The sequence below is a fragment of the Pithys albifrons genome, chromosome 19, assembly GCF_047495875.1.
Source record: "Pithys albifrons albifrons isolate INPA30051 chromosome 19, PitAlb_v1, whole genome shotgun sequence".
Lineage (NCBI taxonomy): Eukaryota > Metazoa > Chordata > Aves > Passeriformes > Thamnophilidae > Pithys > Pithys albifrons.
Window position 1 is genome coordinate 6,345,285 of NC_092476.1, and position 17,698 is coordinate 6,362,982.

The 17,698-nt window shown below is 56.9% G+C and overlaps 1 protein-coding gene across 6 annotated transcripts; it reads left to right on the top strand.

Annotated features, from left to right (window-relative positions):
• The first annotated feature begins 726 nt into the window (after nt 1-726).
• On the top strand, nt 727-16,660 carry RAB37 (RAB37, member RAS oncogene family). Of its 6 annotated transcripts, XM_071573462.1 has the most exons (10): nt 727-810; nt 6,440-6,550; nt 10,816-10,926; nt 12,929-12,970; nt 13,114-13,180; nt 13,266-13,318; nt 13,832-13,897; nt 14,623-14,679; nt 14,937-15,013; nt 15,127-16,660. In XM_071573462.1, exons 1-10 carry the CDS (start codon nt 751-753, stop codon nt 15,230-15,232), a joined length of 750 nt encoding a protein of 249 aa, XP_071429563.1. In that variant the 5' UTR covers nt 727-750; the 3' UTR covers nt 15,233-16,660. The 6 variants fall into 6 exon arrangements, with proteins under 6 accessions (XP_071429563.1, XP_071429561.1, XP_071429558.1 ...); XM_071573460.1 differs by lacking the exon at nt 10,816-10,926; XM_071573457.1 differs by lacking the exons at nt 727-810; nt 6,440-6,550 and adding an exon at nt 8,587-8,821 and having other exon boundaries at nt 15,127-16,658.
• The last annotated feature ends 1,038 nt before the right edge of the window (nt 16,661-17,698 follow it).

Here is a 17,698-nt window from a genome sequence, read left to right on the forward strand (position 1 = left end):
TGGCTAGCACAAGCTTCTGCTCCTCCATGGGATGACACCCTGGTAACCACGCAGCCCTGCGCTTCACCCATGGCCCTGGACACCCAAAAGCTGTGTGGGCTGGCAGCTGTGTGGGGTGTCAGCCGGCACAGCCCCGGTGAGGGCATGGGGGTCCCTAAAGTGGGTGCCAACGAGCCAGTGTGAAGCCGGGCTGGAGCACCGCAGCGGACGTGGCTCCGTGCTCTCAGCTCCATTGTTGACTGCAGCTGATACAGGAAACCTCTGCCAGGGCTGACCGTGCCCCGTGGGCGCCTCCTGCAGAGGAGGGAGGAAAGGCAGCGATTCCCGGTGGGGAGGACAGGGAGCCCCGGGCTCTGCAAAGCGGGGGGACTCTATCGCGGCGGGACAGAGATGGGGGGTGGGGAGAGACCAGCGGGTGTGCGGAGAGTCCGCAGGGCTCTTGCCGGCGTGGGGGGAGCTCCCACCGCCTCCCCGCCCCCGGGCGGGACCGGCCTCCCCCCGCGCCCCTCCGTCGCCTCTGTCGGGCGGGGGAACACTGCGAGCGGCGGCGGGCAGCACCGGCCACCGCTGCGCTGTCCTGCGGGGACCGAGCGGGGCCGGGCTGTGCTGAACCGAGACGGGACTGAGGGGCCGAGCCGGCCGGTCTGTCCCGAGCAGGGCCGGCGCTGCCCGCGGTGCTGAGCAGGGCCGGGCGCTGACCGCGGTGCTGCAGGGGCGGCACTGCCCGGTGCCCCCCGATTCCCCCCGGCCATGGGGTCCCGCGCCGCCGGCCCGGGGGGGGACGGCTACAACGAGGCGCTGCTGCACAAGGTATGGATGGGGACGGGGGGGACCGCGGAGGGACCTGTACGGGGATACGGGGCAGGGCGCCTACTTGCACTTCCACAAAAATTGCATCCCTCGCTCCTCCTCGCCCCTCATCTCCCGGCGGAGTCCATCCGACACCTCTCATCCCGGCGTGGGGCAGGGGGATGCGGCTGCAGCTTTGTACCCCTCCCGGGACTGGACAGCCTGCAGGAGTTGGCCCTGGTCCCAGGCATCTCCCGGGCGACAGTGGGAAGTGGGGTGGCAGAATTCGGCGCGTTTGGGAAGCCAGCAGCGCTGGAACGGGGCCAACCCCGCGGCACAGCCCGCAGCCGCCCTTCAGCCGCTCCCGCTGTCCTGTGCATGCTCAGGGCGGGTCAGGAGGAGTTGAACCCCGGGACTCTGTTTCCCAGAGGCAGACTAAGGAGTCGAACTTCCCTGCCTTGAAATAGTGGGGTCTCAAGTAACATCCATTCCTGCCCTCCTTGTTTTGAAATGCTCGTTGATGGAGTACCCGGACTGTTTTGTAACCCCGCTCACACAGAGGGTGGTCGGGGCTGCTGCTGTCCCTGAAAGACCTGGGGAGCTCAGGCTCTGCTGCAGCGACAGTAGAAGCAGGGCTTTTTCTCCCTGCAGTCAGACACTGCCCTGCAACTCGTGGAGTCATGGAGGAAACGCTGATCTCTGCCAGATCCACCCATCACTTCTTCTTGCTGTCCTCACACTGCTTTGCTGCAGTCCCCAGTGACCGTGTAGAGACCAGCACACCCGGGAACCAGGGGAGAAACAGAGATGGAGCAAGGCAGAGGAAAGGGCTGGGGCTGTTTGGATCCCGCTTTACAAATCCCAGTCTGTTCTGTATCCTGTTGTACTCAGGGCAAAGTGCCCAGCTCTTGATTAGCAGAAAAATATCAATTACTATCAGCTCTCATTTCTGTTGTACATGGAATACATAGGACATGCCTCCAGGGATGACTCGAGAAACTTGGATTCTTTGCAAAGACTTAACTCTCTCTTCTCCAGCAATGAGCTGCTGTTGAGGAATGACATTGGTGGAAATGAGTCTCTGGGCAGAAAGCTGCCCAGGCAAATAACCATCTCAGTCCCATATTCCCTGCTGTTTCCCTTGGCATTTTTTCTGGCTAGGTTGCTAATCTTGCAGAGACCAGCCTACTCTCACTCCAGGGGTGTGAAGCAGCAAATACCTCACTAGATCTTGTGTCTGAGCAAGGAATCACATTTCAGATGTGCTGAGAGAGCTTTGCATTCTGGAGACAAAGGTTAAGTGATTTCTGGTTAGTGGCTAAACCCAGGTCTGGGGAGGAAACAAGCCAGGAGCAAACCAAAGCGGGAACAGGAGTTGTTCTGGGCTATTTCAGGAAAGTTTCACTTGACACAAAATGAGTTCTGCTTTCAGGTGGCTTGACCCACTGCCAAATCATTCCTCTTGTGGGATTCTTGGATCCATTTAGCTGGAACAAGCCCCAGAGGGAGAGGGATGTGTTCCTTGGCTGTTGTTGATACAAGGTGTTAGTAGGGGGGTTGCAAAAAGGGATCTCCTGCATGATCTGAGCCAGTTTTTGTTTGATTCACAGCCCTAAAGATCATATCTGCAGGGCTGAAATACAGCCTCTGCCATGGCTAGCGCCCAGCCAGGCTGGAGGGGAGCCCTGGGCTCTGCCTCAAGCCAGTGCCTGGGCAGGTGGGGACAGCCCTAAAGTGTCCCTGTGGCACAGGACAGCTTCAAGCAGCATCCAAGTTGCTCTGGAGCATTGCTTGGAGCAGGGGGAAGGCAGCACAATTTTGTATGTAGAGAAGGCAAAAATGTGTCTCAGAAATGCATCCCTGAGAGTCTCTGAGAGCTGAGGTGGTGAAGAGGTGAAAGCAGCCACAGTTTCACCATCAGAATGGCCCTCCCAGGGCCATGTCCCAGCTGAGCTCTGCAGGCAACTGTGCTCTGGTGCACGGACACCTTTGTCACAATTTATTGTGATAAGTGCTGCTCACCTGAGCACAAATGTTTGGGTTTGGGGCTTCAGCCACTCTCTGACAGCAACAATAGAGCCCTTGGAGAACAATTCTGCCCTCACTGCATCCCCCAGACTGGGACTTTGCTCTGTCAGGCTTCGACTAGCTACATTTAGCTCAGGTCCTGGTACTACATGCTAAAGCTCAGAAATTAACTGGGAAGACAACCTCAGCCCACACATGCTGTCCAAGATCTCCTCCTGCTTGGCTGGCACTGGAAATGCAGCAGTCACCTCCTTCCACTGCCTTGACAGCCGTGCAAACCCCTCTTTCCTCAGCAGGTTAGACCAAAATGCCTCCTTTGCTCGTTGGCTGCCAGCATGGATAAGGGAAGTTTGGATGGGTTTGCCCTCACCACTCCATTGCTTTGCCTTGTCCCCACAGCCTATACCAAGTCAGCAATGATTTGGACTCGATGTGATTTGTCTAGGTCTGATTTAGCCCCAAAACTACTAATTTAAGGTATGAAAGGAATATTTGATCTTTCCTTAAGGCAGACAGGTCTTTTCAGGAAGGTGTTTCAAGCTGTGTCTGCTTTTCTGCTGGAGCTGTGGAGCAGCAGAGCTGTGGGGTGGCAGAGAAGAGAGGTTACCCCTGCCCACCCAGTGGAAATCATTTCCATTGACTGCAAACAAGGATTGCTCTGATTGTGCTGGGGTTCAAGAGTGGTGCTGTGGGACTTGTCACCAAGTGGCTCTCCAGGTCTTGGCCACGTTTCCCTCTGTGCCTTGCCCAGCCCTGGCAAAGCACTGGTCCATCCCCACACCAACATGCAGAGAGGAACAACAGCACCAAAAGGAATCTTGCAACACTTTACCAGAGTTTTCCAGACAAAGGAAAGAAGTGGGAAAACCTCGGTGGCTGAGGGGATGCTAAGGAGGTCAGGCTGTGGCTGAGGATGGGGGCAAGAGGAAGGACAGGTACAGAACTTTGCCACTGGGAGATTTTTGCTATCATGACTCAGGTATATTCACCCTGAGGCTGCAAGAGCTGGCCACATCCTCTCCACAGTGGGGTTTCTATTATTCTTTTATATTTGTTTGGTAGCCAGGAGGGTCACAGTGATTTCCACAGTGCAGTCCCTTCACAGAGCCCAAGAGCTTTTCCTAAAGTCATTAGGAATACCTCTTGGCTGATCCAGACCAACTTTTACTATTATTATTAAGTTATTAAGCAATTCATGAGTTGTCTCTATTATAAACCCCATTTAAATTATTAATAGGGGAATCTGCCTTTTATACATGTTCTCTGTAAACCTTAGGCTCTGGAGGCTTTCTGGTACTCATTCCATCCAGCTCTCCTCCCTCCATAATTAATGCTGTTCTCTGCATTAACTGCTCCAAAAGACAGCGCTGCAGGGTGCATTCAGTCTTCTTGCACCTCCCAAGACCAGTATTTTGCCTGGAAATCGTGTGTAGCACAAAAAAAATGCAGCACTGAAGTGCAGGAGGCACATGGTAATGAATTCTTAGGATGTTTTCCTATGGGGCTGCTCCCAGACATATTCTGATCTCTGCACAGGGAAAGGTCCTCAGTCCCACGACTTCGACAGGGAAATTTCCCTCAGGAAAGAAGTGACCCGGCTCCTCTGGCCCACGTGCAAGGGCTTCACCCAGACATTTCTGCCTCCCAACATCCCCTCAGCTCCCGTGCAGGCTCTCAGCTCACGAGGCTGCTCTGAATTTACAAGTGACCTGCAAACAGCCTAGTTAGGGGGGAGGGAGAAATCTCCGGCTGCAGAATCGGCCCCGGGTTGCTGCCTTTCAGCACACAGGTCTGTGCAGGAGTGTGTGTCTGGCAGAGGTGCAGGGCTCCCTCCTGCCAACAGCTCTGCTTATCAGGTCAGGCTTTTCCCAGGAGATGTTTGGTGTTTGGGATGTTTTTTCCATGAGGAAGTGCTGATTCACTGTGGCGAGCATTCACTGAAACATATTGTGGTGAACAAGCACCAGGCAGGTTATGGGGCAGTGCTTTATGCAAGGCAGGATGATGGTCTTCTGCCAGCCCACATTCCTGTGTTGTTTGTGGTCCTCAAGCTCCTTGGCTTTTGGCTTCAGGTCACTTCTTTGGGGTCTGTGAGATGGCAGGAACCACGGTGCTGGGTGCTGTGGCATGTGCCTGGTGTCTGGAACATGCAGGGCATGGAATCAGATCTCAATTTCCAGGGCTGTTCATGCACTTGATTAAACACATTCCTTCACGCTCATCCTGCATTCCACAAGAGGGACACACAGTGGCTGAAGTGGTGCCAGGGTAGGTTACACCCTAAAGTGCTTCAAAGCAGGGGAGGTGATGGAGAATTGGAACCAGCCATGCACAGAGGCTCCCCTGGCTGCTGGGAAGATGCTGAAGCACCTTCCAGCTGGGGATGAAGGGCTGGAGCTCCCAGAGTGGAGCAGGGCTGCTGGAGCTGCATTGGACTAAACACAACTCAAGGAAGGGAAACAACAGATGCAGCAGAGGTGGAAGCAGAGTGTGGGGAGGTTCATCCCTGCAGCCTCAGGAGTGAGAGGGACCCAGTGACAGAGGGGACACTCAGTGTTTGCCAGAACTGCAGCTACAGAAACACCCACGTCCTGAAAAACTGAGCCAAAACCACTTCTGAGCAAGAAGCCTGTTAGCAGAGTGTTTATTTTAATTTGTGTCCCTGCGAAAGGGTTGAAAGTGCCTCAGTTTCCTGAAAGGATGGGAATGTTTGTGTCAGTGGCTCTGCAAACAAAACCCAGATACCAAGAGAAGGGAGGGAGGGTGTTTTGTTTGCACTTCAGGTCTCCCTTAGGTCAGGAATTTGGAGGGGCAGGAGCAGAAGGGAAGAAGGGCTCCCCAGGGGTGTAGTGTGGGTACCAGGACCTCAGGCTGGCAGCTCTTGAGTGGTGACAGCACTGCCCCAGCTCTGACACCTGCACAGCTCCCTCATCCCTCCTGCTTAGGGACAATCAAGCCTTGGTCCCTACAGAAGAGCCCTGGCACTTCCCATGGAGGACTGGAGAGGCACAGGGGTGCCATGATTTAAACCCAGCACCCTTCTGGGGATAGTGCTGTGTGTTCACAGCATTAATGTAGCACGAAGACTGCCCAGTGACCTGGCAAGGCTGCGTGGCTGTGGCAACAGCTGTGTGCAGCAGCTGCAGGAGATGCTCTCTTTACTAAACAGTTTTTGAACTAATCCAGTGACTTCAGAGTCCTCCCAAAGAGATTTTCCAACAGGGTTGTGCAAGATAAGGCTGATTCTGCCCAACAGCTTCCCGACACAGGGCAGGAACATCTCTTCTGCTCGCTCTCCACAACAGGGTGTGCTTTGCTCTCCCTTCCACCTGTCTGCACTTGGACAGGGTACAGTGAGGCTCAGGTCTGAAGCTCAGTCAAGAGTACATTTTGTTTATTACAGACATGGACAGAGGAGTGGAAATTCCCCTCTAAGCAGGTGGCAGGACCAAAAGTGACACCTGTGCCATGGTCTGGGGCTGGTCCCTTCTGATCCTGTTGCATTTGCTGCCACATCCCTCCAGCACCCTCTCCCCAGGTGTCAGGACCCCAGCTGCACATTGTGCCTGCAGGTTCCAACATCACCTGTACCCATGCTGACACCTTTACCTGGTCCTTGCAGACAATCCTGGTTGGAGACAGCGGTGTGGGGAAGACATCTCTGCTGGTCCAGTTCGACCAGGGCAAGTTCATTCCTGGCTCCTTCTCTGCCACAGTTGGCATTGGGTTTACGGTAAGACCCCAATCCCTGGTCCCTGGGCTATGCACTCAGCCTTGGGGAGCAGCTTTATTTGGGAATCAGAGTCCATGAATCTGTGATTCTGAGCAGTGCTGAGCACAAGGAATTGGATAGTTTGCTTTGGTGCTGCAGGATGAGGGGCCCAGTTTGGCTGTGTGTTGGCATACTTCAGACTGCTGGGAGGAATGGAAGATGGACAAGGCTTTTCATCCCAAAACTCTTGGTGGGGTTGTGTCTGAGTGCAGCCTTTTGCAGCACACCCAGAAAACTGCTTTTGGAGCAGCCCTGCTGTGCTGGAGAGATGCCAGCCTGTGTCCTGCCTGTGTCCAGCCCAGGGCTCTCATGAAAAGTCAGGCAGATGGTGACAGTGCTGGGGAAAAGCACTCAGCTGCCATCCAGAGCTATTTGCAGAGCTGCCGCAGGGTCTCAAGTGGCTCTGACGTGTGTGTCCCCTCTTCTGGGGGAGCCTGGGGCAGGGACAGTGCTTGGGACCTCACACCAGAGAGACTCATCCCTTCAGCATCGTGGCAAGGCTGGGGCTCAGCAAGTGGCTGTTACCCATGGGGATGCTATCACCTAGAGGGATTTTTCTCTCCAGTCCAGGCCAAAGGAGCAGGGAAACATGTGGTAGCAGTGTGGGAGGTCTGGGGCCAAGTAGTCAAGGGCACCTGTGGGCAATGGTGAGCCCTGGGCAGGTAGAGGAGTCTCAGCCACACTACTGATCTCCACTGGCTTCCAGCTGCCTTGTTTCTCCTGCAGCAAATGCCGAATGTGTAAGTGATGTTCAGCTAGGCATTTTTCCTGCCCAGGCAACTCCATGAGCTCCAGCATGGTTTGCCATATCCTTCCAGCCCCCTGCCCTGTGAGCTGCAGGAAACCTCAGCCACTTCCAGGAGCTCTGAATGCCTCCAGCCTCCAGCTCTGGGCACTTTTCTGGCCAAAGAGCATATATCAACTATAAATCCCCTGACTGAGTCTCAGCATGGTTACAGGACTGGAAATACAGGTTCTATTTCCCGAGGGGAAGAGGAAGGCTTGGCTGGAGTCAGAGCCAGTGGCCTGGGAAGGTGTGGAGGTGGGTGCTGTGGCAGAGGGCATCTCTGCCATCAGACCTCCCGTGGCTTTCACCCAGTGAGAAGTGATTGGCACAGCTCTGCACTTAAGCCCTGCACCCCTGAATCCCAGTGACATGAGCACGGATGGGGTTGCCCTGGCATGGGGCAGATGGGCTGGGTACCTGGAGGAAATAGAGGAGATGGAGCTCAAGGCTCCTGTCTGTGGAGCAGTGCCTGTAAGGCTGAAGACCTTGGGCAGCTGCAGTGTGTGGACCTGGACAGGGTTTTACAGAGTGCGTTTTTGGGTACCACAACATCCCTATCTCTCTCCAGGGACTTCTCCCGCATTACCATGTTTAAGCTTTTCCCAAATGAAGTGCACTATGAGCAGGCCCTAATGGCTGATGTAGGATGTGGAGGGGCTATGAGCAGTCAGGGGGGCAGGAGGCCTGGCAGCCTTCCTGGCTGAGATGCAGGAACCATCTCGACAGAGTGTGGCTTCCGGGTAACGGCTGCTGCTCCAGCTTCCCTCCCGGCTTCGCTGCACCGCGGTGCTCACCCAGTTCAGCCCCACTGTTGCTGCAGCGGATGGGGCAAACCCCTCAGCCTGGAGTGGGCTGGTGGGGTGGGAGTGGGAGCTGCCATCCCCACTATCCCCGCGTGGCAGGGTGGGATATGGCAGCACAAGGGTCTCCATCCCCACACTCCATGGGGGACAGGGGTCTATTCATTTGTGGGGCGAGCAGTTCCTCCTCTCCCCTCCTATGTGCGCGGAGGGATGTGCTGGTGCTCTGGCCGCCATTCGGTGCAGCTCAGTCCCTGGCAAACCCAAGCACCCCGGGGTCCACCCCTCAGCCTCTTCTTCCTAATCCCGTGGCCGAGCTGGGCACGGAGGCGGCCGGGGCACAGCATCGGGGGTGGCATTGGCCGGGGAGGAGTAGGAGGAAGAGGAGGAGGAAGGCGGGTGGGGCTGCGGCGTCGCGACTCGGCGGCTCCGCTCGAACGCGGCATGAGCGGCCCCGGTGGGGCGGCGGAGAGCGGGACCCCCCCGGCGGGGAGCGAGGAACCCCCTGCGGGGAGCGGGACGCCCCCGACGGGGAGCGGGGAACCCCCGACAGCCAGAGGGGAACCCCCGACAAGCAGAGGGGAACCCCCGACAGGCAGAGGGGAACCCCCGTTGCTGCCCCCGGACTACGAGCTGACCGGCAAGGTGGGAGACAGCGCGGCATGAGAAGGGATGGACCCCCCAAGCCCTGCCGGGGGTGGAGGTTTGGGTTCTTCCACCGACCCGGGGGAGACCGGGAGGGGCCCGGGGGGGTTCCGGGGGCCGCCCCGCTGCCTCCGCTGCTGCGATCGCGCCCAGGAAGCGGCCGCGAGATGGGGAAGGGGAAGAAGGCGGCAGCCCCAGCTGAAACCCCCTAGACCTCGCCGCCCTGCCCTGGGAGTCCCCAGATCTAGCAGGTATGGGGATGGGCGTCTCCCTTCCCAGGAGGTGGAGATAGGGGGTCCCTGCCCCGGGGGAGGTCTGTGCTCCGGGGGTGTCCCTGCCCGGCAGCGGCAAATGGGAGGGACCAGCCGCAGGAAAAAGGCTTTGGGGGAACTCCCCTGGCGGGGTGGGCACAGCCGAGCTCTGCCCTCAGAAAGCCCGTCCTGCCCTGCTCCGGGCAAGGAACTCCTGCCAATCGAGTAGCGGTGCCCCCCGTGACACAGGGCAGGGGAAGCAGGACTCCATCCAGCCCATCGCAGCACTCCAAGGGCTCCAAGGAGGGAGCAGTGTGAGTGCCCTGGAGGCAGTACAAGGCCCCCCCTCACCCAACTCGCAGCCGCCTGCCTTGTGAATGCATCTGTACCCCTGCCAGGCCTCGGGGTGGAAACCATCCTCCCTCAGTGCTCCCCTCTTCCCCATCCCGTCTCGGATGAGGGCTTCCCCAGGAAGCACCTTCCTCTTCCTGGCAGCTCAGGGAAGGCACAGGACTCATGAACCTTTTACCCGAAAAATGTAATATGCAGCCCCAGGCTGAGCTCAGCACCCACGGTGTCAGCCCCAACACCTCCCGCTGCCTTGATGGGCCAGCTCTCAAAGTGGTTCTGCATGCTGCCACTTTCCCTAAACCACTTTTATTCCTTTGCCTTTATCCTCTCTGCTCTGACTCATCTCAGTGGAGGGAAATTTTTGTGCTCGAGGGAGGAAATAAGTTTCCAGCTCGGTCAGGAGTGAGGTGAAGGCAGAAAGGAGGGTGTTCCCAGCTGCCCTCCAATCTCAGGGAAGGACAGGACCAGCAAAGTGAGTTGGCAGGAGGCAGAGCATTTCCAGTACCCAGCTCTGGCATTTGCTGTGCCATCTCTGTGGAAGGTGGCCATGGCTCACTGTGTTTGCCTGTCCCAGAGGCAGCAGGTCTGCAAGTATTTACTCTGCAGGCTCCAGCATCCCTGCAGGGTGGGCATGGGGGGATGGACTTTTTTGCTGGAGTCCTGCTCGTTGCCATTTTTCATCAGGGGACAGATGCAGTCAGCATTAGGTTAATGATTGCTGGGCAGGAACAGGCTGCTGCAGGTGAGCAGGAAGAGCACAGCATTGGGAAAGGCTGTGATTGCGGAGCCCGGCATCCGTCCTGGCTGCTGCCTGCCTGTGTCCAGCAGTGCTGGAGTGGCCGGGGAACCCGGGCTGAGCCTGTTTGCTTAGCAGGAGGGGAAAAGGCACTGTGTTTACTTTGGTGTCTGCAGCAGGCAGGGCCCCGTGCACCCACAGAGAGTGAGTCCCGGACACGAGGGTTTTGCCCAAGCCATGCATCAGCCTTTGGGCTGGGCACAGGCAGGGCAGGGGCAAAGCGTGGGTGGAGGTGGCTCCATGGATCTGGAAGCTTCTGCTGGTTCTCTGGGAGCCTCCTGGACTGGGAGATGGCCAGGGCCTGGCTAGGAAACATCTCTTCTTGCTTTGGTACCTACCTTCCCACCAAGTCTCATCCTCTGCTCTCCCCCTCTTCCATGGCTGTGGGCTGCTCTCCTGCTCTGGGGCACCACTTGGCTGCCCCCTTGGAAGTCCCATCCTACCCTGAGCTCCCACGGGGCTCCCTAAACCCAGCAGGACCAGCTATGGGGAAAGAAACAAACAGACAGAAGGGTCTAGGAGGGGGGCTCAGCACCACTCAGGGGTGCTGCTCCCTCCTTGTCCCGCTGACACCTCTCCCTGCACACATCTTGCAGGTGATGTTACTTGGAGACTCGGGCGTGGGGAAAACCTGCTTCCTGCTCCAGTTCAAAGACGGGGCCTTTCTCTCCGGGACGTTCATAGCCACCGTGGGCATAGATTTCCGGGTGAGACCACCATGGCTGCCAGCCCCTCGCCTCCTCCGACCCGCACCTCAGCCATGATGACGTGCTGGGAAGGGGGAACTGGAGGTTTCCAGCCTCTGCACCCCAAATAATCTCCCAACCAGCAGCAGGTGCTTCCTGAAACACTAGGAGAGCCGTAGCAGACAGAAGAGCCCACTGGTAGTGTCACCTCTTGCCTTTAGATCAGCAAACAGCCAGGGTTTGGCTCATCCCAGCCAGGTGTGATGGGTGGCCAGAATGTTCCACCAGTCAGGCTGGGGCCAAAGCCTGGTGGGGACAGACATGGGTTGCTGTAATTTTGTGCCTTGAAATGTACTGAAATGGACTGCTGAGTAAGAGCACCAAATCCTGTTTAAATGCCCGTGCTGCTTTCTGCTTGCCAAATTTCAGCTGCAAGGTCTCTGTCCAGGTGCTTGGGGAGGCAGAGCTGTTTGCAGCACACGGCAGAGCAGCCTTTCTGCAGCCTGGAAGGCACAGGGCTGTCTTCGTGCAGGGCTCTGCCTGCAACATCCGACACGTGTCGAGCGCGGTTGGTGCTTCCTCTGCACCCACAGCTGCAGCTGCTCCAGTTTTCCGCCTTGCAGTGGAACTGGGGGCTTGATGAACAGGGCCTGAGGGAAAGAGAGGGCTGTGGGTTTGCTTTGGAGAGGTTGTGAGGCCTGTCCTTCTGAAAAAGTCATGAAAGAAGGAAAATCTCCTCTGTCCCTCTGCTGGGCTCAGTGCTGATGTCTCTGGGGTTGTTGACAGCCCCTAGGTACCTGCTTTGCCTCATGCAAGCATCTCCTCCAGCAGCTCATGGTTCAGTAGTGGGAGGAAATCTGCAGAGTTTCCTAGGGCACGTTTTTGTTTTATCCAGCCCATTTGCTCAAGTTTTGTCTTCTCCACATGGGCTGAATTTCCATTTCAAACAATTCCAGGCAACCAAATTATTTATAGGGGTCTTCTCTTTTCAGATTCATCCCTCCAAGTATGATTCTTTAAGAGTCTTAAAATAGCTTTTCAGTAACTTCTGGTTTTCTCTCTTCTGGCCTCTGGAGAGAAGTCCTTGAGCTTCCAAGTTGGGTAGAGTGGTTGCTTAAGCCCTGATAGCTGCCTTTCCTGCTCAGATGAAAATGCCTCTTCCCTTTCCCAGTCCCAGCCCAGCTGCCTATCTGCAAACTGTCTTGACCCAGGAGATTTCTTTCTGTCACACTGGGTAAAGCTGTGTGCTACATGCAACCCCCCAGCTCAGTGTTTGCAATCACGTGTAAGGACTAAGCAAGGCTCCCACTAACAAGGAAACCTGAGCGGGACACCCAGACCACCCACTGAGTGCCCCAGGGAGCTTGTAGCGTCCAAAGCCCTTAAATTGCTGTAAATAGCCCAAATTTTTGGCACAGAGCTGGTCCCTCCAGCCCATGAAGCAGAGTAATCCTGGCAGAATAATCAGGGATTTTTGGTACTATAAAAGCACACCAAAGTGTTATTAATAAATGCACATTCGTGTGTGGTTCACCCAGACCTCCCCACTCCCCTGCTCTGCCGCACTTCCCTGGCCACGCGGGAAGGGGCTGCTGCAATCCCGGAGCTTTCCAGCAGGAGACAGAGTGGGTCGGTGTCCCTGGGATTTGCAGGACAGTTGGCATAATTAGCTGGCTTGACAGGGGACTCGAGAGCCACAGAACAGGGTGCTGGGTGCAGGCAAGGCACCGAATCCAAAGCTGGCTGGGATCTTGCTCTCCTGTTTCTGCTGGTTTTTGCTCTTTTCCATCCTGGAAAGAGAGGTTGCTGCTCTGGGGTGTCCCTGTAGCTGCCAAGCAAGTAGGATCAGGCTTTGTAGCAATGAGGCTTCAACATCCAGCCCCGTGGGCAGCCTGGCTTCCTACCACTGGCCAGGAAAGAGCAGCTGAGGGGCTGGGGAGTGCCAGCTCTGCACCAGGGCTGGCTGGCACATATGCCAAGACATGCTTCGAGCTGATAAATGTGCTCTCCTTTTCTTCTGCAGAACAAAGTGGTAGCTGTGGATGGTGTGAAGGTGAAGTTGCAGGTGAGTTTTGGGAAGGGGAAAGCAATTCCCAGCCACATTGCTGGGAACTTCCCTCAGGCTGAGCACAGTGGTCTGTCACAGAGGCATCCCCAGCTAGGGGGAGGGTTTCCCTCCCTGCTCTCACCTCTGTGGCTTCTTGGCAGATCTGGGACACGGCAGGACAGGAGCGGTTCCGCAGCGTCACCCACGCCTACTACAGGGATGCCCAAGGTGGGTTTGGGGTCTGGTAGGGATAGGGGGACTGCCTGCAGTGCATCCCTGCAGAGTGGCAATGCCTCTGCCTCTTCCCCTCCAGCTCTGCTCCTGCTCTACGATATCACCAGCAAGATGTCCTTTGACAACATCCGCGTGAGTCCCCCCATTGGGTTGGGAGTGGGTTCCTCTTCAGGGATTGGGGTCGTGGTGCCCTGTTTGGCTGGCTGGGTATTTAGGGCATTTGGGAGCCTGTTTTACACATAAGTGCCAGCTGGTTTGGCCATACCCAGCCACCCAGAAGCTTGTCTCAGGGCACCTGTCTGGGTCCTGCATGGTTGGGTGAGTTTTGTCCAGGGACATGGTAAATGCCTGGAGGGAGAAAATGCTGTTTGAGAAGGATGTGAACAACGTGTAGGCTTGGGCTGTAGCCAGGGGACAGGGCGTTTTCAGAGCTGTTTGGCTTTGATGCTGGAATAGCTCCTGTGCCAACAAAAAAACCATTATCCCTGTCCTTGTGGGGTGGCATGAGGGCTGAGGGGAGGCACAAGATTATGGTGAAGGTGCGAGGGTTGAGAAGGGAGGAACAGGGGTACCATGGGGCTGTGAGGGCTGATACAGGAGGGATGGGGGCACCCCTCATCCCGACATAGCCCTGTTGTCCCATAGGCCTGGCTGACAGAGATCCACGAGTATGCCCAGAAGGACGTGGTCATCATGTTGCTGGGCAATAAGGTGTGTGCAGGGTCCCACTTCACACTGTGCTTTGCCATGTGGTGCTGTGCCATCCCCATGGCTGGGCAGGGATGGGGCTTGGTGGGCTCTGCCTCCCAGCTGTGTGCACCCTCCCTTAACCCTCTGCTGGGTTCTGCTGCTTTGTGGGCTCAGCCCGGCCCAGAGGTGATCCCGTAGGTTTGGGGGGGCCGAGGGGGGCCAGTGCTCCCTGCAGCCAGTGGGGGGCAGCACGAGGCTGAGGCTCCCGGTGCGGGATGCTCCCAGTATGGGATGCTGCTGGGTATGGGATGCCCACTCAGGCCTGGACGCACCCCTGATGCTGAACAAGATCCCAGATTCTCTCCAGGAGTCCTAGATGCTACTGAGTGCCCAATGCTCAACTGGGTACTGGATTTTCCCCTGGAACTGGATGCCCCTGGATTCTAGGTTATGCTGGGTATTTGATGCCCGGCAGAGTACCAGAGCTTCCATGGCTCCTGGATGACCCTAGATACTGGATGCTGCCCCAGATCCTCAGTGTCCCCACGTCCTGGATTCCCCCTGACCTCCTGGATGCCACTAGGTCCCAGATGCCCCACAGATCTGAGACTCTCTGGGTACTGGATGCTCCTGGATCCCTGATGCATCTCATTCCTGTCATCTCCCTGAGCATCCCACATATACTTCCAGATTCCCCAGTGTGCTACCTGGCCTGGTATGTAGTGACATTTTCCTTCCCTTGGCAGGCTGATGTGAGCAGCGAGAGGGTTGTGAGGACAGAGGATGGAGCATCGCTAGCCAGGGTGAGCCATACTGGGGTCTAACCCAACTGCAGCTTGCCCACACAACTGCCTCTCACTCAGGGTCCCCACACAGCTGTGCCATCCCCTCTGATGGGTGCCCAGACCTGCCTGGCAGCACAGCAGTCACTTGCACACAAAACCTGGGTCAAGGCAGGGAAGGGATGGCCCCCAAGACTTGGCCAGGTGACAGGGGTAATTCAGAAGGGCAGGAGGGCATTCTGGGGATAGCCACTGATGGGGTTGTGCTGCCCTTGCAGGAATACGGGGTGCCTTTCATGGAGACAAGTGCCAAGACAGGCATGAACGTGGAACTGGCCTTCCTGGCCATTGCCAAGTGAGTACCTGGGGCCAGGGAATTGAGCAAGGGAGGTGTCCCCTGCAGCCCCACCACCTCTCACACTGGCACTGGAGTGGGTGTGGGGCAGTAACATGGCCCCACCACTCCAGGGAGCTGAAGCAGCGCGCAGTGCAGCCGCTGGACGAGCCCCGCTTCCAGATCCACGACTACATCGAGTCACAGAAGAAGAAATCCAGCTGCTGTGTCTTCTCCTGAGAGTGGCTGGGAGGAGCTGGCAGCCCCGGGGGCACAGGCAGAAGACAGAGAGGGGCCCAATCCTGCCCTCAAGCACCTGAGGAAACCAGGCTCTGGCAAGCCAAGGTGGATGGGACAATACAGCGGAGCAGAGTGCATGAGGAGGGCCCTCGCTCCAGTTCCAGAATGCAGGGACCAGACCCTGCTGCCTTGTGGAGCAATGCCTGGAGCTTGCTGTGTGCCACTGTGGGAATCACTGCGATGGGGTGACTGCCAGCCTGGCCAGCAAGCCATGGTGACTCCTCCATCATCTGAGCAGGCTGCAGGACACAGCTGCACACCCCTCACTGAGGGACCTCTGAAGTGGCTGGAGGGCCATGTGTGTGCCACGGATGCAGCCCCCAGACCTCTCCTCCCTTGCACCCACCCCTGCTCTCCGTTTGGCTCCTGTCTGACTGGAAGGGCCTGATCCAGGCCCTGCATCTCTGGTGTTGCCAGTCTCTGGCTTCCCTCCAAGGATCCTCTGCTCTGCCCCCCGGGCTGCCCCACACCCCAGCGCTCACGCTCAGCTGTGACTCCTCTCTGCTGCAGTTGCTGCCTTTGGCTTTTATCCTCCTTCCACCATGAGGGCAGTGATGTCCTCATTGTATCACTGCTCAAGGGAAGGGCTGGGATAGGGAAGGGTCCAGCCAAACCTGCTCCCTGCCCACGCAGCTGTCACAAGAAATAAAACTTGGGTGACGCTTGGGGCATTTCTAGTGCACATAGCACTCTGGAAAAACTTTATTTTCCCCATCTTGTAGCCATGGGAATTAGATTTTTTTTTAATGAGAAAATCCTTTTTCTTTTCATTCCCTCCAGACTAAACCACCTCCAGCCTCACACAGGAGATGCTCACTGTGGTGATGCTCCAGCCCTGCTGGCTTCCAGGGCTGGCTGGGTTTCTCTCCCATTGCTGCCCATGTAATGCAACTATTCCTTCCTGCTGCTGGCAAACAGCAGCTGGAACCCACTCTCTGGAGATCAGATGCCTAAGATCCTTCAGCCAGCAAATGCTACTCTGCTGGGCATCAGCATGGCACAGGGTCAAGGCTTGACTTCCATGTTGCTGCACATCCCTGGTGCTCAGCCCAGCACTGCTGACCCCTTCAGCACACTGCCTGCTCCCCTGAGCACTATCCAGGGAGGTCAGATGGTGAATATTTGGTTGTATAGCTAAAGCACTGAAGCGAAGAGCAGCTGTGGAGGGCATGGCACTGCTGCACGTAGGAGCTGGGGACTGTCCGACACATCTGTCCCTGCCAGCATCTTCCCTGGCCCTGCACCTGAGCTGCTCATCTCTTACCTGACCCAGTGCCTCCTTTGCCTCTGCTCTGCTCCTGGGTCTCTCTTTGCAAGTTTACAGATTAAAGATGGGTATTTTTGAGGCTTTGCATCTGCCTGGTTGTTTACTGCATGAGAAATCCCTGCTCTGGTCTGCAACGTGGGAGGCTGCTGCACACAGGGGCTGCAGAGCAGCAGGGCCGGGGGGCCATGGGAGCAGCCATGGGGAGGGGGAAGCACCCACGGCCCCTTCCTCCCTGCCGGGGCTTTCATTGCACATTTCAGACAGTCCAAAGGTGAGAGGGGAAGAGTAAACATGGCCTGTTAAATTAAAACCAACGTCCTCCCCTGCTGTTCTCATGGTGCGGAGTCCAGCATTCCCCAAATAACTCTGTCTTCCCACCAATGGCATTGCTGCTGCCGCTTGGCTGATGTCTGCAAAAAATGCTGGATGGCTTCAACACAAACAGACGTTGGCTCTTTTCTTTTCCCCCCTCCAGACTGAGCTCCTTTAACGTCACACCAAGATGCAAAGGACAGGAGGCAGCTGGGGCACAACAGTACTGCCTGTGCCCTGACATCCCGCAGGCACTGCCGGACCCAAAAGCAGTTCCAGCTGTTTCCTTTGCTGCTGCCTTTCCTCTTTATCGTGGTCCCATGCTCTAACCAGCCCTGCTGGAGCTGGGGGTTTGTTTCCTCACTTAGGGTAGTGCACCTCCATCTCCCCCCTGAACCTGCACGCTCAGGCTGTGCTGCCTACAAGCCCCTCACCAAGAGGAGGGCTGTGGCACGGGTGAGATAGATCCCCCCATCCTGGGGCCATACCACAACACGCTTGCCCTGGTTTTCCTCTCCACAGGCATCTGCCTCTGGCCACCGTGGGATTCCTCTCTGCGGCTTTTCTCAGGGACGAGAGGCCGCGGACGAATGCTCAGCGGAGTGGAGGAAACAAATGAGCCCACCCTCTGCTCCCAGCTGGGTCCCATGGAGCTGGAGCATGGCCATCCCCAGCACATGTAGGGTTCTTCAGCAGGGGTGTGGAGTAGAGCCCCCTGTGAGGGATGTGTCCCATGGCATGCACCCATCCCCTCCTTGCTTGCCTGGCTGCAGCTCCATGAAACGTGATCCCAGCTGCTCTGAGGACCTTTGGCCAGGTGGAACTTC